At 41.6% G+C, this 25737-nt stretch overlaps 1 protein-coding gene and 1 pseudogene across 11 annotated transcripts; both read left to right on the top strand.

Moving 5' to 3' along the window:
* The first annotated feature begins 225 nt into the window (after positions 1 to 225).
* LOC128570561 (schlafen family member 13-like) lies at positions 226 to 24297 on the top strand. Of its 11 annotated transcripts, none has more exons than XM_053569858.1 (7): positions 226 to 528; positions 671 to 800; positions 15755 to 15846; positions 15956 to 17676; positions 18374 to 18505; positions 21486 to 22209; positions 22427 to 24297. In XM_053569858.1, exons 4-7 carry the CDS (start codon positions 16605 to 16607, stop codon positions 23208 to 23210), a joined length of 2712 nt encoding a protein of 903 aa, XP_053425833.1. In that variant the 5' UTR covers positions 226 to 528; positions 671 to 800; positions 15755 to 15846; positions 15956 to 16604; the 3' UTR covers positions 23211 to 24297. The 11 variants fall into 11 exon arrangements, with proteins under 11 accessions (XP_053425833.1, XP_053425835.1, XP_053425834.1 ...); XM_053569860.1 differs by lacking the exon at positions 226 to 528 and having other exon boundaries at positions 588 to 800; positions 15956 to 16088; positions 16586 to 17676; XM_053569859.1 differs by lacking the exon at positions 226 to 528 and having other exon boundaries at positions 588 to 800; positions 15956 to 16092; positions 16586 to 17676.
* On the top strand, positions 19118 to 20113 carry LOC128570567 (protein SET-like; annotated as a pseudogene).
* Positions 24298 to 25737: the final 1440 nt, after the last annotated feature.

Here is a 25737-nt window from a genome sequence, read left to right as displayed (position 1 = left end):
CCGATCGCAGCCGGATCCGCGTACCCACAGAAGGTTGGACAGACAGGGGCAGGGTCTGGGACAAAAGTGGAGGCTGAAATTCTTGCCCCGGTCTCCAAGACCCACTTTCTGGGGCGGTGGGAACAGAACGCCAGGGTCTGGGCAACTGGAGCGGGCAGGAAGCGTAACTTCGGGGTGAGAGCTCAGACAGACCCTAGGAAGTGTCCCGGGAAGGTGGGACAGCAGGCGCCGGGGGAGGAGGGGACGGAGGAAGGACCCGGCCCGCTGCGCCGGGAGCGCAGGAGGAGGACGGCCGCGTGGGCCTGGGGAAGCTCGCTCGCAGTCTGAGTGATGTTTATTCCCGCTTTTACTGTAATTTACATGGATAGATGACACGGAGGAGCGAGGAGATGGAACAAGGGCGGGAAGGAGGGAGGAGGAGGAAAACAGAAAAGAAGGAACCGTCGGCCCCCTCCCCACCAGCATAAAGCAATCATAAAGTTCATGAGTCATTCAACTCGGCACCGGGCTTAGTAGACCCTCCTATTGGTCAGTCCACCCGCGGTGGTGGCGCTAACCATTGGTATATAAGGACGACCCTGAACCTTCCAGGGACAAGCGAAGGGGACCTGGACCTGCTGGAGCGTGTAAGGGTAAGAGAGGGTCTCATCTTCTTTTTCCCCATCCACAGAGTTCCCGCTTCTCCCTAAGCCAGTCCGACCTACCAAACGCCAGGCGGTAACCCGGGCAAGGGCTGGAGACCAGAGTCATCGCGATCCAGGGCGACATCTGAGCGTGTCTCTTCCTCCTGGGAGGCCCAGGTAGGTTGCTCAGGAAATTCCCTAAAGGTCGGACTGTGGAGCACTGGGTGTCAGGGTGCGGGGGTGGGTGAAGGGACTGTGGGCGGGCCTGTGCACCTGTTCTGTCAGGGAAGCAGGAGGAGCCCGGTTACCGCCTGCTGGGTTACTGCCCGGAGTGGGGTGGGGATAGGGATGGTGCGGAACCGGGCGCCCAGCCTGGGAGGCCAGCAGGAAGGAGAGAAACGCACATGTCTGCCCTCTGGACAGATCCCAGGACCCTGAAGGCCCGCGGTCCAGAGTGTTTGCAATAGTAAAGTCAAGAAACAGGTTCTGCAGGTGATTGTGTGACTGACCAAACACTGTAAGTTATTGTTCTTGATCTAGGAGCTAAACGCAGAAATAAGATTGCCATTACCCTGCCGGGAAGCTTATAATTTAGTGAGGGAAGAAATGAAAAAAAAAGTCTTTCTTCCAACAAGGTCTATAAAATGCAGGGTGTTATTGGAGAAGGCCAAAGAGCTCTATGATTTTAGTTTCCCAGTGATGCCAGCCACTGTTTTCCTATGCAACCTTTACATACAGGGGCTGCTGGACAGGCTCTGGGGAGGTGGAATGAGCCTGCGTGCCCATACCTGGAGATTGTTGATTCACTTCCAAGGCCTGCTGTCTTAGGTAATTTGGGAGACTGGAGGCCATGATAACCAGGGCAATTCCAGTGAAGTGTTGACTAACTATAAATTTAGTCTAGAGGAAAAATGCTTTGAAGATTTAGCCACTTTAATATAGGGATATATTGTGTAACTTTGTAACCTCTGAGGAGGAATCTCTTTCAAGTGTACTATGATGATTAATAACATTGTTGATGTTTACTTTTACTGTGAGGGTATAACAGTAACAACAACAAAACCCAGGAGACCTGTCCACCCATAAATAAGTTAACAAACTGTGGTATATGTATATCATGGAAAACTATCCAACCATAAAAAGATGGAGACGTTACATCTTTGGTATTAACCTGGATGGAGGTGAAACACATTCTTCTTAGTAAAGTATCACAGGAATGGAAAAGCAAGTATCCAATGTACTCAATACTAATATGAGGCCAGTAGATGAACTAATACACGCCCACACAACAGAAAAACTCAATTCAGTTCAAGTTGGGGGGAGGGAGAGGAGAGAAGGAGGAGGAAGAAGAGGGATCAGTGTGCTCCCACCTAATAGGCACAATGTAAGGATATATGGTACACCTCCTGGGTGCGGACACAGCTACAGCAGGGACTTTATGTAACAAATGCAAACATTGTAACCTAATCCCTAGTGCCCTCATCTTAATCTGAAATTAGAAAAAAATGAAAAACAGGAGAACAGAACAGCTCTTTGTTTTCCTGTAAATCACAAGTGAAACTGTTGATCTCTCATCTGCTTCTCTGTTGGGTGACGGGCAGACTCCTCAGTCTGGCGACACCTAGAGATCACTTCTGTTACAGCTTGTTTCCCTTTCTGTTTCGTTTCTGCCTGGGGCAGCTGATTCCCCACCAGTTTTCCTCAGAGCTCTATCCCATGGTTGGGAGGCGGGGGGCATTTTGTGCTGTCCTGATTTTACCTACAATACACCTGCACGGGAGGCCTGAACTGCTTCCACCAAGTTCCACAGAGAAGTAAGAGGCAAGAAGGTCACTTTCCTAACTCACGCATTTGTGCTGGCTACTTACCAGCAAGCTTCCATTGCCCACAGGGGCTCCTCATAGGACTGTCTCTACTCCCCACCCCTCAAACCCCATTTCCTGGGTTCTGGGGCATTTCTTCCTAGGCAAGTCTATCAAACTCTAGTACAATAGGTTTACTTTGTGTCATGCAGCATTTTAAAAGTTTTATAAATAGTACCTCACTTAATTCTCATCAGTGAGGGAGGTTTTCTTGTTATCATTATTTTGCTGAAGTACAGATAAGTCAAGTAAATGCTCCAAACCACACAGCTAAAAAATGGCAGAGTAGGATTTGAACCCAGGAAGTCTGAATGTTCATCCCTGACCTCTATTGCCTCTCTCTCCATATATGTTTTTGTATACAGGTCCTTCAGGATTGATTTTGGTGGAAGGAGTCAGCAGGTAGTGGTAATTCACTGTGTGGGTGGGAACTCTGGTGACATTCAAAGGTTTGAGAAAGTTATCCTGTAAATCCAACAGAAATAGCGGCTTTTGTTTTAAGAGCCTTTTTTTTATTTATTTATTTTTCAGTTTTTGGCTGGGGCTGGGTTTGAACCCGCCACCTTGGGCATATGGGGCCAGCGCCCTACCGCTTTGAGCCACAGGTGCTGCCCCATCGGCTTTTGTTTTAAAAGTTCTTTGGTGAGTGTCCTGATTTTTTTTTAATTCTCAGTTTCTTATTGACTTAGTTCAATTTTATTTGTGATTTGAATTTATATGGAAAATATCTCTACCTTACAAAGAATCTGAAAGTGGCATTGATCATAATTTTCCTTTAAATCTAAGGAAGGAGATAGAAACTAAGTTCCCTGAGCCTTTTCTGCCTGCAATAGAATCTAAACAGATGGGTGTGATTGCGATTTTAAATACAGTTACCATGTAATCCTAGCACTTTGGGAGGCCGGGGTGGGTGGATTGACTGAGCTCAATAGTTAGAGATCAGCCTGAGCTAGATTGGGATCCTGTCTCTAAATATAGCTGGGCATTGTGGCGGATGCCTGTAGCTACTTGGGAGGCTGATGCAATGGGATCACTTGAGCCCAAGAGTTTGACGCTGCTGTGAGCTACTATGCTATGGCATTCTATCAAGGGCAACAAAGTGAGACACTGTCTCTAAGTAAATAAATAAATAAATACAGTTACCAATGAAAAATTATTGGCATATACTCCTGTAATATTAAAGTATGGGGGGCAAAGAGAAAATATTTAACTTTGAAATTCTCATACATCAACAGGAATATTTTACAAATAATTTGACAAGGATATTTCAATGATCTTGGAGTGCAGAACAAAACTGTGACAATATAAATTTCTATGCAAGGGTCTATATTATGCAAAGGGATTGTAGATGTGCCAGCTGTCATTTTTATCTAACAAAATTCTTCTAAATATCTACTGCTCAGTATTCTTGCTCCTCCTGTCACTTGTGTCAATATCCACCTGAGGAGTCCAGAGTTACTAGCATCTACTGGCAAGTGAGGACTGCAATTTCAAGCTTTTAGGATAGAATGGATTTTCGTTGGAAAGGAAAATTAGGCTATGATAGTCTACTTCTACACTTCGTATATATCCCTAATGAGTTCAAATTAGCTTTGAATTTATTGATTGTTCTAAATTCTACTGGTTTTTATAAATTTTCAAATAATGATGACAAATAATTATGTATTTGTCAATTGTATTAATCTTTTCAGATAACTCTTAATCTTGATTATCTGTCCATAATATAGACCATCTAAGTTTACTTTGTCCTTTTGTCATATCCTTATTCAGAGCTATGATCCATTGACCTTTTTACTTTGTCTACTTCCATTAGATCCCTGCTGCCCTCACTCTCTGTCCTTTTATCTTAGAATGCATTATCCAGATTTCAATGACTTACATGATAAAATTCCACCCTTTTCTCATGATCTTTTCAATTTGGCAGAGAATGGATTTTTATAAATTATGTAATAGTCAGGCTTGTGGCTCACGTCTGTAATCTCAGCACTTTGGGAGGCTGAGGTGGGCAGATTGCCTGAGCTCGTGAGTTCAAGACCATCCTGAGCTAAAGCGTGACCCCCATCTCTAAAAATAGCTGGGCATTGTGGGAGGCGCCTATAGTCCCAGCTACTTGGGAGGCTGAGGTGAGAGAATTACTTGAGCCCAAGAGTTTGAGGTTGCTGTGAGCTATGAGGCCAGGGCACTCTACCAGGGGTGACAAAGTGAGACTGTCTCAACAAAAAAAAAACAAAAAAAAAAACTGTGTATAGCCGGGCGTTGTGGCGGGCGCCTGTAGTCCCAGCTACTCGGGAGGCTGAGGCAAGAGAATCGCTTAAGCCCAGGAGTTGGAGGTTGCTGTGAGCTGTGTGAGGCCACGGCACTCTACCGAGGGCCATAAAGTGAGACCCTGTCTCTACAAAAAAAAAAAAAAAAAGAAAAGAAAAAAACTGTGTAATAACTCAACATTCCAAAAATGTAAAAAGAATATAATAAGAAAAATGTATGTCTTACCTACCCCTGACATTTAACGAGCTTGTGATTTTGCTATATTTGGCACAGGTTTTTTTTTTCCACCCCAAACCTATAGTGTTACATATAGAAAGACTTCTTTTTAATTCTCCTGTCTCATTTGTTTCCACCCTTGTTGGTAACCTCTGTTAGGAAACCAGAGTGCATCCTTATTCACTATGTTTTTATCTTTTTACTACACATATATATACATAAACAATATTTATTATAGTTTTGTCTTTAAATTTTTATCTACATGCTATGGTATATAACTTCTGCAAATTTGCATTTTTTGTATTTTTATTGATATATCATAGTTGTACATATTTGGGGGATACATATGACTTTTTTTTTTTTTGAGACAGAGTTTCACTGCATCACCCTCAGTAGAGTGCCATGACATCATAGCTCATAGCTACCTCAAACTCTTAGGCTTAAGCGATTCTCTTGCCTCAGCCTCCTGAGTAGCTGGGACGACAGGCACTTGCCAAAACCCCCAGCTATTTTTTTGTTGCAGTTGTTTAGTTGGCCCAGGCCAAGTTTGAACCTACCAGCCTCAGTGTATGTGACTGGCGCCATAACCACGGTGCTATGGGCACCAAGTTGATATTTTGATACATGTATATAGTGTGTAATGATCCAATATGGATAATTTGGATATCCATTGCAATTCATCTCTTCCAGCTATTTTGAAATACACAATAAATTGTTGACTATAATTTCCCTATTGTACTATCAAATACTAGAGTTTATTCCTGTTCTTTTTTGGTTTCCTTTTGGATGGAATATCTTTTTGGTCACTTCACTTTCAGTCTAAATGCGTCTTTATAAATGAGTTTCTTGTAGGCAGCATATAGTCAGGTCTAGTGTTTTAATCCATTCAGCCACTCCATGTCTTTTAATTGGAGAACTAGGTTTGTTTACAGTCAATGTCATTCCTTACTTTTTAATTTTTATTGTATCTAGTATATACTTTTGGTTTGTAGTTACCATAAGAAGTACAAAAAAATCCTGTAGGTATAACAAGTGTTTACAATTAATGCCAAATTAACTTTAAGCACAAAAAAGAAAAGGAAACAAATTAAAAATGAAACTCTGTACACATTAACTCACTTCTCCTCACACATTCTTTTTATATTTTTTATTTTTCTTTCCACATTTTGAATTTTTGATGTCATTATTTACATTTTTATATTACCTGTCTCTTAACTTTTTTAGTTATTATCATTTTTAATAGTTTTGTTTTTTAGTCTTCTTACAAAAGATGTAATTTAAACACCAGAATTACAGTATTAGTATAACAAACACAATAGTGTCCTTTTCTTTTGGTTTGAAGATCTCTTTTCCGCATTTTTTGTAGGACAGATCTGATCTGAATCTGAATGAATTACCTCAGCCTTAGTTCTCAGGGAAAGTCTTTTTCTCTCCATTTGTTGAAGGATAACTTTGATGGGTACAGTGCTTTTGGCTGACAAGTTTTTCTTCCTTCAGCTTCTGCTGAGAAGTCTACTGCCAGGGATATTGGATTTCCCTAATATGTTATTGGATTCTTTTTTATCACTGCCTTCAGAACCCTCTCTTTGTCTCTTACCTTTGTGAGTTTGCTTATAATATGTCTTGGAGAATTCTTATTTGGGTTGAATCTGATTGGTGACCTTTGACCTTCCTGTACATGTAAATTTATATCTTTCTCCAGGTTTGGAAAGTTTTCTTAGATTATTTCTATGAATAAGCTTTCTACCCCTTTGTTTTTCATAGTTCTCTTTTTAACTCTGATAACCCAAATATTTTCCTTTTTAACTTTGAGCCATGGTTCCCATAAGCTTCTTCGTTTCTTTATGTTCTTTTTTCTGTTTTCTAACCTGTGTGTTTTTGAATAGTCTGTCTTCAACCTCACTGATTCTTCTTCTGTTTGATTACATCTTCTGTCAATGTTCTGTATTGCATTTTTCATTTTATTTATCATACATTTCACCTCTAGAACTGCTGTTTGATTTTTAAAAATTATTTCAACCTCTGTTAAATTTCTCAGTAATTTCTGGGTTGATTTTTGGTATTTTATTGAAGTTTGTTTATCTTCCTTTAGCAGCTATTTTGAATTATCTTAGAAATCACACATCTTTATGACTTTAGGGTTGGTCTCTGATGTCTTATTTTGTCTGTTTGGTGAGGTCTTACTTCTCTGAATGTTCTTGATGCTTGTGCAAGTGCTGAGAAAATTTATTGGTACCAGTCTGTGCATTGAGGGATTAGGTTTTATTTTACTCCTTCCAGTCTGCTTTTTTTGGTGTTTGTTTTGCTTCAGAGAAGGATTCTAAGCCAACTGTTGTGTGCCTGGAACCTAGAGCTACTTCAGCCATCTCAGCGCTAGAGGACAGTCTAAGCCCAGGGTTGCATGAGCCTCAGGAAGACACTGAGGTAGATGTGGCTTTCTGGTCCAGATGGACCAGAAAAGATCCAAGGAGGATTCTGGGGCTGTATGGGAATGTTGGCCAAAAATTTGCATCTAGAAGACTGTCCTGATGGCCAAGATAGGCATGCCTCCCAGCAGATCTCTGCATAGGCAGGATAGGTCCCCAAATGCAGCAAAAGGGGCTAGAGTTAACTTCTAATTTGTGCCGTAGTTCAATCCACAGTTAGACTCCTTCAGGATGTGCTCTGGAAAGGAGGCTAGTGGACCTATCTGTTCACTCAGACAGGCAGGCATCACTTTGCAGGTCCCTGCACATGTGGAGTAATCCCTCTGGGGAACATAAAGGACTAGAGCTGAGACTGGATCTCCTCAGAATCTGTGGTGGGATGTGCATCGGTGAGCCCATCAAAGAAGCTCAGACTTGTGGGCTGAAAGATGGGGTGAATCTCCCTCTGGATTCTTGTGGGAATAGCTCTGAAGTGGGACCTCAACTGGAGGAAGGCTGGAGCACTCCCACAGGACAACTTTTACATTCACTGCCATGGCCACTATCAGTGGGCACGAGCTTGTCTGGCAAGGCACTAGTGTGTGTGATTCCAACCAGACCCCTTAGAAGATGGTTTTGGTTACAGGCTCAAGACCAAATTGTGCGATAGCAATGCCCCTGGAGAGAGAACCCAGAAGTAAGCTTTGCAAGGGCAGACCAGTCAACTGGGGGTTGGTCTGTAGTCTCAAAATGACCTCCCTACATCCTCACCTCCACTGGGGTTTCACAACTCTTACCTGAATCCTGATTCTTCTGCAGAGAGATTTTTGACTGTTGATGGATACAGAATCCTTGCTGTCATGGGGGTATATGAGCAGGTCACCTTCTATTCTGCCATCTTGGTGACATCACTCAAAATTTTGATTTTTTGCTCATCATGATGCTTTGTAAATTTATGGTTTACTTGTTTGATGGTTATGGTTTGGATTGGTATGGTTTTATTTTTAATCTGCAGTATTAACCCTTCATTGTATGTAAGTCCTTTGTTTCTCATATCAAAATTCTATCTTTTTCTTTATAATATGTGTTTCAAACTTTCTCCACTCTATTAAATTTATTTTGTTTGTTTTTTTGAGACAGTCTCCACTGGGTACAGTGTCATGGTGTCATAGCTCACAGCAACCTCCAACTCTTGGTCTCAATCCTCTTGCCTCAATTTTTTCTATTTTTAGTGGAGACAGGATCTCACTTTTACCTCAGGCTGGCCTTGAACTCATGAGCTCAAGCTATCCACTTTTCTTGGCCTCCCAGAATGCTAAGATTACAGGCATGAGCCACTGTGCCTGGTCTATTAAAATGTTTTTGGCCTTCTGACTTCACACCAACTAGCTCTGTCTAGGGATGACTTATTTCTTTCCTCAAAGGAGAAAGAGAAGGTATTAGAAGGGCCCTCTCTCAATTTCCTTTCCCCCAAATTCACCCATACCATTTATTTCATTTTCCCCTCTTCCTGATCTTCTTTCCCATTCTGGATCATGTTTCTTCCCTACTTCTCTTTTCAGGTACTTCATTATATCAATCATCCACCTTACTTCTACATCTTAAATTTTTCACTTCATGAATCCTTCCATTTGGTGTTAAATTTTTTCAACCCTTTCCCAACTTAAAAAAATTCGTCAACTTCTTCTCTTTCTCCAACTATGTATCATTTAACCTCTCTTCTTTCACAGCTTGATATATGAACAAGACTTGGTACTGAGATTTACTTGCCTCCCATTCATTCTCCAACCCACCACAAAATGAGGACAATTATAGGTTCTTTGACTGAAAACTTGTGAGCCAAAGGATAGTGATAAAAGCTTGGTGTGAACTATCTTGATGAGTGCTCATAATAACAGTCATTTTTCTTTTTTTTTTTTTTTGAGACAGAGCCTTAAGCTGTCGCCCTGGGTAGAGTACATGGCATCACAGCTCACAGCAACCTCCAACTCCTGGGCTTAAGCGATACTCTTGCCTCAGCCTCCCAAGTAGCTGGGACTACAGGCACCCACCACAACACCCGGCTACTTTTTGATTGTAGTTGTTATTATTTGGCAGGCCTTGGCTGGATTTGAACCCACCAGCTGTGGAGTATGTGGCTGGCACCTTAGCCACTTGAGCTACAGATGCCGAGCTAATAGCAGTCATATTAAGGAAGACACATCACATTTTATAGACAAGAAAACAGCATTAGTAAGATGAAAAATCTAGGCTAATAGCATAAAACTTTTAAATGACAACTAGAATTCAAGCCCTCTTTATTAATTCTAGTGTATAAGACTTTAGCCCCTCGTATATTGCCTCCTGATGCTTACTCCCCATTTGTCAGAAAAGCATTTTTCAAGCTCACCAATTAACCTAATAACACTTTCCAGTCGTCACTTAGCTGCACCTGTCGGTAGTACTAAATACCTTAAAACCTTGTTTAGGCTTCTTATTACCATATTCTCCTGGTTCTTTTCCTACTTGTTAGGATTCTCACAGTTTGTCCTCTCTGCAGTCCCCCTTTTGATAATTTCTGCTTTTATTCATTGCCTATATTGATATTAATTGGAAATTTGTCCTAAGATGAGATATTTTCATACCATGGTGCACACCCCTGTCAGGTGACCCCACTGCTCCCATGCTTCATTGCTGATGACTTCATCTGGCCAATTCCATGGCATCCCATAGGTCTTGGCTTACTTCCTTCTTGAAATCTTATTGAACTATCATTTCCAGATTAGTTCAGATACTCCTTAAATGTTTTTCCCCTCTTATAGCCCATATCGCCCATGATGGTAAATGCTAATATCATTAGTCCCCTTTCCTGCCAGACAGCTGAGAAGGGACTGTGCCTGTTTTGCTTACTATTGCCTTCTCCCAGAACATATTTGTTTTTTTTTTTTTTATTGAGCCCACCAATCACCCTCCCTCCGTCCATTCTTCCTCCCTCCCTCTCCCCCTTCCCCATATTCTTAGGTTATAGCTTTCATATGAAAGCCATAAATTAGTTTCCTAATAGGGCTGAGTACATTGGATACTTTTTCTTCCATTTTTGAGATATTTTACTAAGAAGAATATGTTCAGCTCCATCCATGTAAACATGAAAGAGGTAAAGTCTCCATCTTTCTTTAAGGCTGCATAATATTCCATGGTGTACATATACCACAATTTATTAATCCATTCATGGATCGATGGGCACTTGGGCTTTTTCCATGACTTAGCAATTATGAATTGGACTGCAATAAACATTCTGGTACAAATATCTTTGTTACAATGTGATTTTTGGTCTTCTGGGTATATACCTAGTAGAGCAATTATAGGATTGAATGGCAGGTCTATTTTTAGATCTCCATGTGTTCTCCAAACATCTTTCCAAAAGGAATGTATTAATTTGCATTCCCACCAGCAGTGTAGAAGTGTTCCCTTTTCTCCACATCCACACCAACATGTCTGGTCTTGGGATTTTGTGATATGGGCTAATTTTACTGGAGTTAGATGATATCTCAAAGTGGTTTTGATTTGCATTTCTCTGATGATTAAAGATGATGAGCATTTTTTCATATGTCTGTAGGCTGCACGCCTGTCTTCTTCAGAGAAGTTTCTCTTTGTGTCCCTTGCTGAGCCTGAGATGGGATCACTTGTTCTTTTCTTGCTAATATGTTTGAGTTCTCTGTGGATTCTAGTTATTAAACCTTTGTCGGAAACATAAACTGCAAATATCTTCTCCCATTCTGAGGGCTGTCTGCTTGCTTTACTTACTGTGTTGTTGCCTGTTCAGAAGCTTTTTAGTTTGATCAGGTCCCAGTAATGTAGTTTTGATGCTGCTTCAATTGCCTGGGGGGTCCTCGTCATAAAATATTCACCCAGACCGATTTCTTCAAGAGTTTTCCCTGCACTTTCTTCTAGTATTTTTATAGTTTCATGTCTTAAATTTAAATCTTTAATCCAGTGAGAGTCTATCTTAGTTAATGGTAAAAGGTGTGGGTCCAGTTTCAGTATTCTACAGGTCGCCAGCCAGTTCACCCAGCAGCATTTGTTAAATAGGGAATCTTTTCCCCACTGAATGTTTTTAATTGGCTTGTCAAAGATCAAATAATGGTAGGTAGCTGGGTTCATCTCTTGGTTCTCTATTCTGTTCCATACATCTACCTCTCTGTTTTTGTGCCAGTACCATGCTGTTTTGATCACTATCAATTTATAGTATAGTCTGATGTCTGGTAGCATGATTCCTCCTGCTTTGTTTTTATTTCTGAGTAATGTCTTGGTTATTTGAGTTTTTTTCTGATTCCATATAAGACAAAGTATTATTTTTTCAAGATCTATAACGTATGACAGTGGAGCTCTAATAGGGATTGCATTAAAATTGTATATTGCTTTGGGTAGTATGGACATTTTAACAATGTTGATTCTTCCCAGCCATGAGCATGGTATGTGTTTCCATTTGTTAACATTTTCAGCTATTTCTTTTCTTAGAGTTTCATAGTTCTCTTTATAGAGATCTTTCACATCCTTTGTTAGATAAACTCCCAAATATTTCATCTTCTTTGGCACTACTGTGAATGGAATAGAGTCCTTTACTGTTTTTTCAGCTTGACTATTGTTGGTATATATAAATGCTACTGATTTATGGATGTTGATTTTGTAACTTGAGACACTGCTGTATTCCTTAATCACTTCTAAGAGTTTTATAGTAGAATCCCTGGTGTTTTCCAGATATACAATCATATCATCTGCAAAGGGTGAAAGTTTGATCTCTTCTGACCCTATATGGATACCCTTGATCACCTTTTCTTCCCTAATTGTGATAGCTAAAACTTCCATTACAATGTTAAGAGAATAAAGAGAATAAAGTTTCTTATAATATTCATTAAGGATGTTTTGAATTTCTGAGGACTATGTTGTTATTTTGTCTTTGTCATTTCTGATTGATGAAATTAAAGATTTTACTCATTTTTTCCTGGTTAGGTTAGCCAAAGGTTTACCTATTTTATTGACCTTTTCAAAAAAACCAACTTTTTGATTTATTGATCTGTTGTATACTGCTTTTGTTTTCGATTTCATTTAATTCTGCTCCAATTTTGCTTATTTCTTTTCTTCTACTGGGTTTGGGGTTGAAATATTCTTCCTTTTCCAGTTGCTTGAGATATCCCATTAGGTTGTTAACTTCCTTTCTTTCCATTCTTTTGAGGAAGGCTTGCAGTGCTATAAATTTCCCTCTTAGAACTGCCTTTGCAGGTTCTGATAATTCATGTCTTCATTGTCATTTTGTTCCAACAATTTGTCAATTTCTTTCTTAATCTCATCTCTGACCCAGCTATCATTCAGCATAAAGTTATTTAACTTCCATGTTTTTGTATGAGTATGCAGATTCCTGTTGTTACTGAGTTCAACTTTTATTCCATGGTGGTCCGAGAAGATGCAAGGAATAATTTCTATTCCTTTAAATTTACTGAGGTTAGACTTGTGACCTAAGATGTCATCGATTTTGGAGTATGTTCCATGGGCTGATGAGAAGTATGTGTATTCATTTTTGTTAGGATGAAATGTTCTGTAGATGTCTGTTAAATCCAAATGTTGGATGGTTAGGTTTAAATCTAAAATTTCTTTTGCTTGGCTTCTTACTGGAGGATCTATCCAACACTGCCAAAGGAGTGTTAAAATCTCCAACTGCTATGGAGCTGGAGGAAATCAAGTTGCTCGTGTCTATTAGAGTTTCTCTTATAAATTGAGGTGCATTTTGGTTGGGTGTATAAATATTAAGAATTGAAATCTCATCATATTGTGAGTATTATCCTTAACAAATATGAAGTGACCATTCTTATCCTTCCTTCCTTTTGTTGGTTTAAAGCCTGTTGTATCTGCAAATAGAATTGCAACACCTGCTTTTTTCTGATTTCCATTTGCCTGGAATATAGTTGACCATCATTCACCCTGAGTCAATATTTATCTTTTAAGGTAAGATGAGATTCTTGTATGCATCAGATATCTGGCCTGAGTTTTGGTATCCAGTCAGCCAAATTGTGCCTGCCTCTTTAGAGGACAGTTTAGGCCATTCACATTAATGGAGAATATTGATAAGCTTGGTAAAATTTTGGGTATCGAGTTTTTTGAAAGTCTACTGGACATTTTTAATCCTTTTGCCACTGTGGAAGTTGGAGTTTGGTCAAAAGTTTCTGAGTGAGGTTATTTTTGTGGTAGAGGATTGTGCTGGTCATTGTGGAGGATAGGTCTGAGAATATCCTGAAGATCTGGTTTGGTTATGGCAAATTTCTTCAACATGTGAATTTCATTAAAGTATTTAATTTCTCTGTCATAAATGAAACTCAGTTAGCTGGATACAGGATCTGGAGTTGAAAGTTATTTTGTTTTAGGAGTTTAAAAGTCGATGACCACCCTCTTCTAGCTTGAAAGATTTCAGCAGAGAGATCTGCAGTCATTCTAATATTATTCCCTTTGTAGGTTATGGTTTTCTTATGTCTGGCTGCTTTCAGAATTTTTTCCTTCATATTAACTTTAGTGAAGTTAATTATGATGTGCCTGGGGGATGTCTTATTTGGGTTGAATTGTGCTGCGGTTCTGAAACTGTCTGCTATCTGAATTTCAGAATCTCTTGGCATGTTTGGAAAATTATCTTTCATAATTTCATGGAGAAGAGCCTCTGTGCCTTGCGAAGCCACTTTATCACTTTTAGGGTTTCCAATGAGGTGGATATTAGCCTTCTTTGAATTATCCCAGAGCTGTCTGAGAGAATGATCTGTTTTTGCTCTCCATTTCTCTTCCTCTTTGAGAGTTTGGGAGCATTCAAAAGCTTTGTTTTCAATGTCAGAAATCCTTTCTTCTGCTTGCACCACTCTGTTACTGAGGGATTCTATTGTATTTTTCAGATCTTTGAGGGCTGCAAATTCTCGCTTCAATGTGTCAAAATCTTGGGTGATCTTGTCTTTGAATTCGTTGAATTCTTGAGACAACTTTTGAATTTCTCCTCGAATTTTCAATTCCCTCTTTCCCTCCATTCTATTAATATTGTTTGCAATCCAAACTATGAACTCGATTTCTGACAACTCTGCCATCTGTTTATGAATGGGATCTTCAGTTACATCTGCATATCTTCAGTTACATCTACATATATTTCCTTGGGGGTGGGTTGATCTACTCTGGTTATTCATGTTACAAGAGTTTTTCCACTGATTTCACCCCATGATTATTTTACACCATTTGACTAGATGAGTGGATAAAGAAGAGTTGGGTTCGGGGCTCCAGGAATAGTGATTAACCAGCTCTTTACCCAAAAGCTGGGACTAGTGTCTGTACCTTTTCCCCTGGAGCTTTGCCAGGCATCCATACAGTGCTATCGCCTGAGAAACTGGGGACCTGCTTGGTGTGGTGGGGCTAAGTGCCTCTGTCTTGTTTACAGCGGGTCTCTGTCCAACCCTAGTGAAACAGTTACTCTGGGTTGAAGTCTGGGGCAAATACTAGCAATTTGTCACCCTGCCCCCCACAGGCAACAATTGGAAAAGGAAAATCAAACCTTCCTACAACCACACCCCCATTATAGTCCTCAGGCGATTGGCCCAGTTCAAGAGGTCCAAATCAATTGTCTCAGTCAGCACCTGTCTCAGGTGGGAGAGTTTAAAAGGTCTCTGGCAACTAGATTGCAGGGGTCTCCTGACAACTCAACTCAAATATGACTTGCTCTGGTGCTCCGTGAGGTCAGGAGGACCTACCCAGCAAATAGATAAGTCTTGGAAGGTTGATGCCTCCTTACCCACCTTGCACCTCTGTCATACCCAGTCAATGGTAACCCCACAGGGCTGTGACCCAGTTGCCTCCAATGAGCAGATACTCCAGGAGTTTGCACCTGCCTGAATCACAGGGAGTTCTATGTCTCCTCAGCCAGGCCACTGCTCTCTGCCACTATCAGGCATAGGGAGGTGAGGCCTGACAACCTTGGGCGCTTGATGAAGGCTGGGGCTTTTCACCCAGTTCCAGCCCTGTCCCTGATTGATGTTACTGACAGAACAGAACAACTTTGTGGAATTTGCGGCTAAATTCTCCTGCAAATGAGAAGCTGTTTTGAGTTCACAGAACCTGCGCCTCACGCCCTGTCTTTGCTGCTGCCTGGTAGTTTGTATTCGCAGCACGGTTAGCTGTCAGTTCTAGCCTCCTGCCCTCCTTTGTCTAGGATGATGATCCCCTGAGGGCCGGGTGCCTGTTAAGCTCTGTAAAGCAGTCCTCTGGGTCAGCCCCGCCCTGGGAATCTGCTGGCTCTGCGTGTGTGTTTTCTAGTCCCTGCGCTCCACCCAGGCCAGTACCGCCTCAAGCAAACCCTTTAGTCATGGGGCCTGCATTTCCATCCCAGATATTTTCTACCAGTGGCTGCCACTGGAGAAGATACCTGGCCTCCTCTGGTTGCCCAGAGAGACAGGGGGTGTGACTCCAGAATATCCAGGGGTGAGCTCTATTATTGCCAAAAACAGCTGCTGTGCTGCGCCTCGGGGCACCACTGCTCTGGTGTGGTTCCCTCTCAGCCGACCATCCTCTCCTCACTCTCATGCTACAGAATCAGCACTGGCCAGCAGCAGTCCATGCCCTGTCCACACCTCTTGAGATAAAACCCAAGAATCTGGACTCCTGGGGGATAGGCTTCCAGACCTCAGAGTGAGAGTGGAGGGGAGTGCTGGGAGCTCAGTATTGTAGGTAGAGAATATATACAGTTTTATGCCTGGCAGGAGAGCACCATGGCACCCTAGCAGAGGAAGTAGGTATAGTTTTTAGAGGGTCTCTCCCGTGGGATATAATGGGAGGACTTTTGAACTCTGCTCGTTTGTATATGGGGTACTCCAAGCCATTCTCATGGGGGCGGGGACTCCCATTTGCTTGGTGATGGATTTTGTACCTTTTGTTTGTATCCTTGGGGTCGCAGCTCTCCTCAGCAGGGTTGATGTGCATTCTTCAACCTTCTCTCTTGGTGCAGCTCTAATCTGCCAGGTTACTTGCTAAATTTCTGTCCTTTAACTCTCCTTCTGGATGGGAGCCTCTGTGGAAAGCTGGCTTCAGTCAGCTATCTTGTCTCTGCACCCTAATTTTTCTCCCAGAACATATTTGACAAAGACTAAATATTTTCTAATGAATGAATTGCATGCATGTAACACTTAATTTCCTAATAAAAATAAAATAAATGTTTCAATAGTTTCTTTTGTAGGATCACTATGGAGATGAGTTACCACTCTCTGGTGGTGGAATTATCTTGCCCAGACTTGGTCATCAATGTAGGAGAAGTGACTCTTGGAGACCAAAACAGAAATGAGCTGCAGGAAACTCAGGGAGACCAAGAGAAGGCAAAAGTTATACAGGCTGCGTGTGCTCTATTAAACTCAGGAGGAGGAGTGATTCGGTTGGAAATGGCGAATAAAGAAGAGTATCCTATGAAGATGGGGAAAGATTTAGTATGTTCATTGAGAGAGCTCATTCAGTCTTCGTATTTTCCAGATTTTTTTGAGTTCAAGCAACATGGTAGAAGTTTCTACATCTTTGTCAAATCTTGGAGCAGTGATGCTCTTGCTGAAGACAGTTCTGTCAAACCCCACATTTGCAGCCTAAATTCTTCACTATACTCTACATCTTGCTCCTATGTGCTTCCCATGGATTCAAGAGAGGCATTACAATTCCTGAAGAAGAAGAAAAAAGATGCAAAACATAGTCTGATTAGTGAAACAGAAACATCTCCACTTAGTGGTATTTCCAAAGTTGACCACCAGAACACCTCTGAATCAAATCCAGCTTACAAAGTTTTCCAAATGAAGAGTCTAAAACATGGTGACATTCTGCCTTTTTCTCAGTCTCAGTCCATAGAGTTTGAACAATTCAACACAACAGACATTGAAGAACATATAATAAACTTAATTCCACGATATGTCTCTGCATTTGCAAACACTGGAGGAGGCTATCTCTTTATTGGAGTGGATGCTAAGAGTAGGAAAGTCCTGGGATGTGCAAAAGGAAACATTGACCTTAAGTCTTTGGAAAGTGTAATAGCAGGAGAAATTTCCAAATTGCCTCTTGTCCACTTTTGCTCTTCCCAACCAAGGATGGAGTACAGCACCAGAATCATAGATGTGTTTAAGGGAGAAGAGTTGTATGGTTATCTCTGTGTGATTAAAGTGGAGCCATTCTGTTGTGTGGTGTTCTCAGAAGATCCCAAATCATGGATGGTGAATGACAAGAACATCTGCAGGCTGACAGCGGAGAAATGGGTTGGCATGTTGACAGATACAGACCCAGGTAAGAAGCAAACTTCTCCCTTCCTGTCCTCTCTGCCTCTTCAGTATCGCCATGTCCTACTTCATTCTCTGTAACTTTGAACTCCTCACACCTGGTGAAATTTACTTTCTCTAAACCTCTGGGTTTTTCATATAGGGTAAGGCTATGGGTGAGAACAAGCCAAAATCAGATATATATTTTTTGTGAATGGTGATTTCCCACAAAAGGAGTAGTGAAGGGAAAATTTGGAAATGGATTCCTTTATTAAAACCCTCTACTTGGAATTTGCTAGGGCCTCATCATAACAATGACCTTGTGCCTCAGTTTAGCATGAGATCAACTCTGGGGGTCAAGAGCCAGTGTTGGGTGAGGTTTGTATGGGTTGGGGTTAGTGCAGGTGCCTGTGCAGGAAGATGAAACACATGATGATCCAAATTTAAAAAGAGAGTGTTTTAAGTCTTGCTACAACTTGAGGAGCAATCTATTCAAACATGGAGAATGAAGCATTATACTGAATAGGGAAACACCATTCAAGATGCAAAAGAAGGTCTTTTTAATGGTGGGGCTTTGGGAACCTTGAAATAGTCAAGGAAGGGTGAAGTGTCTGACTTTGTGGACTGAATTGGACCCCATTAAGGGAAATATAGGTACAGCCTTAAACAGCCTATTCCATATGTGAGGGGTGAAATCATGTGGGGTCAATTTTTCTTTCTTTCAGAGTTCATTTTAGAATTGGCCGAGGCTTTTGAATCTCAGCTGAGTCTGTCCCACGGACCTCCACTTTGCAGACCAGTGTATTCTAAGAAAGGTCTGGAACATAAAGTAGATCTCCAACAACGCTTGTTTCCAGGTACTCACTGCCAGTTTTTACATTAGGAGAAAGGGAGATGACTTAATACATTTGTTTAAAAACAAATCTGTGAAAGATTATGCTCTGCAAATCCAAGTGTATAAAGTGATAATGCCATAAGTCTCTTGGGGATGAGTTTCAGGTCTCCTTAGAGATCATCTAGTTTGGTGGTTGCAAACATGGCTGAATATCAGAAATATTACGGGAGGCAGTTAGACATGCAGATGTCCAGGTCCTCAACTAGAACATATAGACATGTAATTTTCTGGGATGAGGCCTGGGCATGTGCATTTGAGCAGGCTTCTCCAATTATTCTGATGCTCTGCTGGGTTGCAAATCACTACACTAATACAAGTGTAGGCAAGGGAGGGGACGCTGTGGAATAATTGACCACTTCTGGTCAGCTTTTCAGAGATTCAGGAATTATACCTGTAAAATTATTTTATCTTTTAAAGGGTTCACTTGGTAGAATTTAAAAACACAGAGAAATCACAAGTAATTTCTTCTGAGGAGGCTGGAGAGGATGAGTCCCAGCGTCTCAGACACAGTACAAAATAAGGATTCAAGACAATGGACAGTATTTGGTAACTGGACTCGCCACTGCCCAAATATATTTTAGCAAAGTTTCTTCTTGGAGTCCTACTTAGAAAAGGAAACCTAGTTTTCAGAGTCTTTCTGCCGAGGTAGGAGACCTGTGGTTAGGTTCTCTGAGTTTCCCGGCAGCATGGCCCCCAAACGCCAGTGTCCGCTCCCACCTCAGAAGAAGAAACCAAGACTGCCCACTGCTCACAGACCGCAGGACACCTCAGGCTCTCAGGGATTGCCGAAAAAGAAAGAAAAAGAACAGCAGGAAGCAATTGAACATATTGATGAAGTACAGAATGAAATAGACAGACTTAATGAATAAGCCATGAGGAGATTTTGAAAGTAGAACAGAAATATAAGAAACTCCGCCAACCATTTTTTCAGAAGAGGTCAGAATTGATCGCTAAAATCCAAAATTTGGGGGTAGTAACATTTATCAACCATCCACAAGTGTCCACCCTGCTTGGGGCACTGCATTATTTGACCAGAGTGGAAGTGACAGAATTTGAAGACATTAAGTCATTTTACAGAATAGATTTTTATTTTGATGAAAACCCTTACTTTGAAAATAAAGTTCTCTCCAAAGAATTTCATCTGAATGAGAGTGGTGATCCATCTTCAAAGTCCACTGAAATCAAATGGAAATCTGGATAGGATCTGACGAAACGTTCCAGTCAGACACAGAATAAAGCCAGCGGGAAGAGGCAGCAGGAGGAACCAGAGACTTTCTGTACCTGGTTACTGACCATTCTGATGCAGGTGCAGGTGGATTAGCGGAGGTCGTCAAAGATGTGTTTGGCCAAACCCATTACAGTACTACTTGGTTCCTGATATGGATGATGAAGAAGGAGGAGGAGTAGGAGAAAAAAAGGACAATGATGATGATGAAGGTTTGGGAGATATTGATGAAGAAGGGGGTGAGGATGAAGGTGAAGGAGATGAGATGATGATGAGGGGGAGGAAGGAGGAGGATGAAGGAGAAGATGACTAACGGAACACGGATGGATTCCAACCTTTTAAAAAATTTTCTCCAGTCCCTGGGAGCAAGTTGCAGTCTTTTTTTTTTTCCCTCTCTGCTTAGTCGCCCTGTTCGTGAGGTTTCTTTTCTCTACGCCATGATTCTCAACTTATTTTGGGGGAAATACCTTGAGCAGAATACAACGGGAAAAGAATCTCTACTCATTTCTGTTCCAAATTCACTTTTATCCCTTCCTGTCTCAACAAAAACTGTATGGAAGCAACACCACCGAGCTCTGTGGGAAAAAAGAAGAACCTGCTCCCTTCGCTCTGCTGGAAGCTGGAGGGCCAGGCCCCTGTGTAGCAGTGCATAGAATTCTAGCTGTTTTCCTCCTTTCTCTGTATATTGGGCTCAGAGAGTACATTGTGCCTCTATGTGAATATGGACAGTTAGCATTTACCAACATGTATCTGTCTACTTGCTCTTGCTTAAAAAAAGAAAAAAAAACTTTAAAAAATGGGGTATAGAAGGTCAGCAGAGGGTGGGTTTGAGATGTTTGGGTGGGTTAAGTGGCATGTTGACAACATGGCTTCTCCTTTGGCATGTTTAATTGTGATGTTTAATGGACATCCTTGCAGTTTAAGATGACACTTTTAAAATAGATTCTCCCCTAAAGATGACTTGATCCCTGCCACTCAAATGGGAGAATCAGAACCTGTAGGATCTTATTGGGAATTGACATTCTCTATTGTAATTTTGTCCTGTTTATTTTTAAATTTTCTTTTTGTTTCACTGGAAAGGAAAGATGATGCTCAGTTTTAAACGTTAGAAGTGTACAGTAGCTTTGTTACAAGAAGACCAAATGTGTACACACACGCAAAAAAAAAAAAAAGAAAGAAAAGGAAAGGAAACCTAGATTTCTAGGAGAGAGAAGAAACGGCTGGCTTCACACATCAAACATGTTAAACATGAAATCTACAGCAGAATGTAACATACAACTGTCCTATGTATGTCTAACCATTTATCAAGGGCCTGATAATTAATATATCAGGTCTGTTTAGACCCATTTTTAACCACCTACTTTTCTTAGTTACCTAAGATCTCTGTAGTCATTTCCTTATCAGAAAGTTTTCTTAATATTTCATAATAAGTATCTGAGATGCAAGAATAATTAAATGCATACATGGTGTTCGCTTTCTCAGGCTCAATTAATTCCGTTGGAGTTGACACCCTCTACTCTCCAAGAGATACATAGAAGGGCAACACGATTCAGTTCACCAGACTTGTAGGGTGTGGGCTAAAGAGAAGTGCCCCAGAAGGAACTTCTTTTAAATTGCCCAGTTATTTGGGGGTTTTACTTTCTCCTTTAAATGTAACGTGATTCATACAAAGTAATACAAATACATCCTTAAATCTTTTCTATTTTTTCACACCCAGTGCCATCAGATCATTTGAGATACACTCCCAAAGACGTCTGGCAGGAGCTGGTCTCAGAGCATGAAGGACTGGAGGAGTTAATACACAGGCAAATGCGTCCTTTCTCCCAGGGAATTCTGATCTTCTCCAGAAGCTGGGCTGTCAACCTGAACTTGCAAGAGAAGGAGGGAGTCATCTGTGATGCTCTGCTGATAGCACAGAACAGCCCCCCCATTCTCTACACCATTCTCGGGGAGCAGGAGGCAGGGGGGCAGGGCTACTGCACCTTCACAGCCTTTACTTTGAAGCAGAAGCTGGTGAACATGGGGGGCTACACTGGGAAGCTGTGTGTCATGGCCAAGGTCCTCCACCTGAGTGCTGAGAGCAACACAGAGAGCTTGGGGGGTGTAGTCTGTCCGATAGGTTACCCCAGGTCCTATTCCCTTGTGGACACCCAGCAAGAGGAAGCCTTGCTGCAGGCCCTGGTGATCGTCCTCCTCAGCTTCAGGTCCCTCCTGAGTGACCAGCTTGGCTGTGAGGTTTTAAATCTGCTCACAGCCCAACAGTATGAGCTATTTTCCAAAAACCTGCGCAAGAACAGAGAATTGTTTGTCTATGGCTTCCCTGGCTCAGGGAAGACAATCATGGCCATGAAGATGATGGAGAAGATCAGGAATGTGTTTCACTGTGAGGCAGATAAAATTCTCTATGTTTGCGAGAACCAGCCTCTGAAGAACTTTATCAGGTAAGCCATGGACCTTATGTCTCTAAGGGTCACTTAATTTGGGTTTAATTTTCTCTAATGCTAAGTCACCTTTCTGCAATGCTAAGTCACCTTGTTCCTTAAGACTTAAGTGGTAAGGCGATCTGTGACAACAGACCATGTTCAGGGAGCATAACAGAGTAATAGTCCCTTTTTTTTAGCTAAAGAAAATCTGAGTGTGTCATTTTAACTTTTACAGTGAAAAAAAAATCTGCAAGGCAGTGACCCGGAAAACTTTCATGAAAAATGACTTTAAACATATTCAACACATTGTCATTGATGAAGCTCAGCATTTCCGCAAAGAAGATGGGGACTGGTATGAGAAGGCAAAAGCCATCACTCAGAGGACAAATGTTTGTCCAGGAATTCTCTGGATCTTTCTGGACTACTTCCAGACCAGCCACTTGGATGTTAGTGGCCTCCCCCCTCTCTCAAAGCAGAATTCAAAAGAACAGCTCACCAGAGTGGTCCGTAATGCAGACCCAATAGCCAACTTCCTACAAGAAGAAATGCAAGCAATTAGAAATAGCCCTCCAGATAACATCCCTTCTGAGGGCCTGAACATGCTTCCTGAAGCTGAATGGGCTCAGGGTATTCAGGGATACTTAAAAATTGAGTATGACTTAACTCGTGAGGAAATAGTGACCTACGTGGCAGACACCTGCAAGGCCCTCCTTGAAAAAGGCTATTCTGAGAAAGACATTGCTGTGCTTGTAAGCACCGCCAGAGAAGTGGAGCGTTACAAGCACAAGCTGCTAAGAGCCATAAGGAAGAAAAGGATTTTGCAGCTCAGTGATGCATGTGACATATCTGGTGATCACATTGTGTTGGACAGTGTCCGGAGATTCTCAGGCCTGGAAAGGAACATAGTATTTGGTATCCATCCGAGTACACCTGAGACAGCTATCGCACACTGTATTCTGGCCTGTCTGGCTTCAAGGGCAAAGCAACATCTGTATATTCTGTGGCTTGCTGACCGATAGGAAGAATTCCAAACGAAAATGAGAGGCAATGTCTGTGGGTGAAAGGCTGCTTGGTGTTGGCAGAAACTGCTTTTTAGTTCACAAGCCTGCTTGAGATTTGGACGATGAACTTGAAACTCCTCCTCCTCCCTTGCTTTTTTTTCAAGGATTCCTCTCTCGGCTCTTTCCAGCAGCTGTGGTTGCCCCATATTTTGTCTCCTGAATCTTCCAGTCAGAAGGATGGTGGTTTTCTATAAAAGCTTTTGCCACCATGTACAATGCATGTCTGGGCCCTGCACATCTGTACCTAATGGGAAGAGGCCAAGGAGGCTGCTAAACATCACACATTGTACAGGATAGCCCCCACAACAAAGAATTTTCCAGCTCCAAATCTTTTTTTCTTTTCTTTTCTTTTTTTTTTTTTGAGACAGAGTCTCAAGCTGTCGCCCTGGGTAGAGTGTGGTGGCATCACAGCTCACAGCAACCTCAAACTCTTGGGCTTAAGTGATTCTCTTGCCTCAGTTTCAGCTGGGACTACAGGCACCTGCCACACCGCCTGTCTATTTTTTTTGGTTGCCGTTGTCATTGTTGTTTGGCAGGCCTAGGCTGGATTCGAACCCGCCAGCTCTGATATATGTGGCTGGCACCCTAGTTGCTGAGCTACAGGCGCTGAGCCACCAGCCCCAAATCTCAATAATGCCTAGGTAGACAAGCCCTAAACTACAGGAAGAATGAGAGTAGCTCTACCCTCCTTAAATAAGTATGTTCAGGTCGGAAGAGCAGAACTGGTTAGAGTTTTAATCTGATCAAAATGAGGGAGTGTTTTGCTTACAATAATTAAGGCCCAATGGACTGAGTTTTCCTATACTGTTAGTGAACTGGTAAATGGAATGAAGATTCCTGGAAGATTCAGGGTTCCTCATAGAGACCTGACCCTTTTGATGTTGAGGTAATAGAGTTGAAAAGATTAAGCCAAAATCTCTAATTTTTAAATATACAAATTCTTCAAAAACACTCTTGGAGGAGATAATCTAAACTCAGTGGTAATCCCATAGACATGAGTCTGTGAAACTTGTATACATATCTCAAATGCATTAAAGAATTTCATCTCCCCAACAATAAAACAATAAAAAAAAAAAAAAAAGAATTTCATCTTCAAAACTCTGAATCTTATGTCTTTCTACTTGAAAAACACTATAAATAAGAAATAAAATCTTGGATTAAATGTAAATGTTACAGTGAGATAGAATAAAATAAAATGAAAATCAATAATAAAATTTAAAAAATATTCCATCTTTCTTACACAAGCCGTATCACTCTAAACATTTTGAGCTGAAAAATAGGAAAACCTGACACCAGAAGTGTGGTGACAGCGCTGATAAAGAAGCAAGATTTTCAAATAACGTCAGGCTAGAAATTAGCAGTAATTCTTTTTTTTTTTTTTTTGTAGAGACAGAGTCTCACTTTATGGCCCTCGGTAGAGTGCGGTGGCCTCACACAGCTCACAGCAACCTGCAACTCCTGGGCTTAAGCGATTCTCTTGCCTCAGCCTCCCGAGTAGCTGGGACTACAGGCACCCGCCACAACGCCCGGCTATTTTTTGGTTGCAGTTTGGCCGGGGCTGGGTTTGAACCCACCACCCTTGGCATATGGGGCCGGTGCCTTACTGACTGAGCCACAGGCGCCGCCCAGTAATTCTTAAGAATTTAAGAATCCTATCTTCACTAAGACTTTTAATGACTATTTAGTGGATTTTAGTATTATTTGTCAAAAAATGCAATTGTTTCATGAATGCAAAGTATACAAAATGGGTATGTATTTTCTCCCTGATTTTCCATGGTGTGAAACAGAGATGGAGAGAAGGCATTTTCAAGACATTTGCACAGCTTTGCAACTTCCAAAATAAGTATTCCACCTAGCTACTAGTTCAGACTGTAAACCTGCAGTCTTCAGACTGTAAACCCTCCTACTAAGTTGGTTATAGTGGAAATGACTGCTATCATCACCCTGGGTTTTAATAACCTCAGAAAACCCAGCAAATTATGTGCACTCCCACAGTTATTCCATTTATACGATCAGGGTAAAATGATAAGCCATCCTATTTTTCCTTGAAAACATGTTGTGCCCTCACTAACTTATTGCTGAATGAGGGACGGCCTGCACAGAATCATACAGAATCCTCAGAGGGCTGACAGTTTGCAGAGAGTGCAGAGAGGAAGTCTGAATGCAGACTTGTTTTTGTAAAAGGAAGAAAACACACACACACACACACACACACACACACACACACACGGAGAAGCGCTGACCGCCCTCAGTCCTGGTGAGGACAGGAAACACAATCACCAAGCAGAGACCAACCACGAACTCTTTAAACATGGGCTGCGTATGGGGCAGAACTGGGACTCCATCTTCTGCCTGGAACCTTCCCGGGAGAAGGGCTGCGAGGGGAGTTGGTGGGGGATGGCAGAGGAAAACAATGGACGGAAGGAAGGCTGCAAGGGGGGAGGAATACAGGACCCTTCAATTGTAGTCATTTTCATTTTCTAAG

This window comes from Nycticebus coucang, chromosome 18 (genome assembly GCF_027406575.1).
Source record: "Nycticebus coucang isolate mNycCou1 chromosome 18, mNycCou1.pri, whole genome shotgun sequence".
Taxonomy (NCBI): Eukaryota; Metazoa; Chordata; class Mammalia; order Primates; family Lorisidae; genus Nycticebus; species Nycticebus coucang.
The sequence above is the reverse complement of the archived record's forward strand: the minus strand, read 5'-3'. Positions and strand labels throughout refer to the sequence as shown.

Excerpts from the sequence above, each read along its gene's own strand:
- LOC128570561 (XM_053569858.1), top strand. The coding sequence starts at position 16,605 with ATGGAGATGAGTTACCACTCTCTGGTGGTGGAATTATCTTGCCCAGAC. Across the intron at positions 17,677-18,373 it reads GTTGACAGATACAGACCCAG|AGTTCATTTTAGAATTGGCC; the intron begins GTAAGAAGCAAA and ends TCTTTCTTTCAG. Across the intron at positions 22,210-22,426 it reads CCTCTGAAGAACTTTATCAG|TGAAAAAAAAATCTGCAAGG; the intron begins GTAAGCCATGGA and ends TAACTTTTACAG.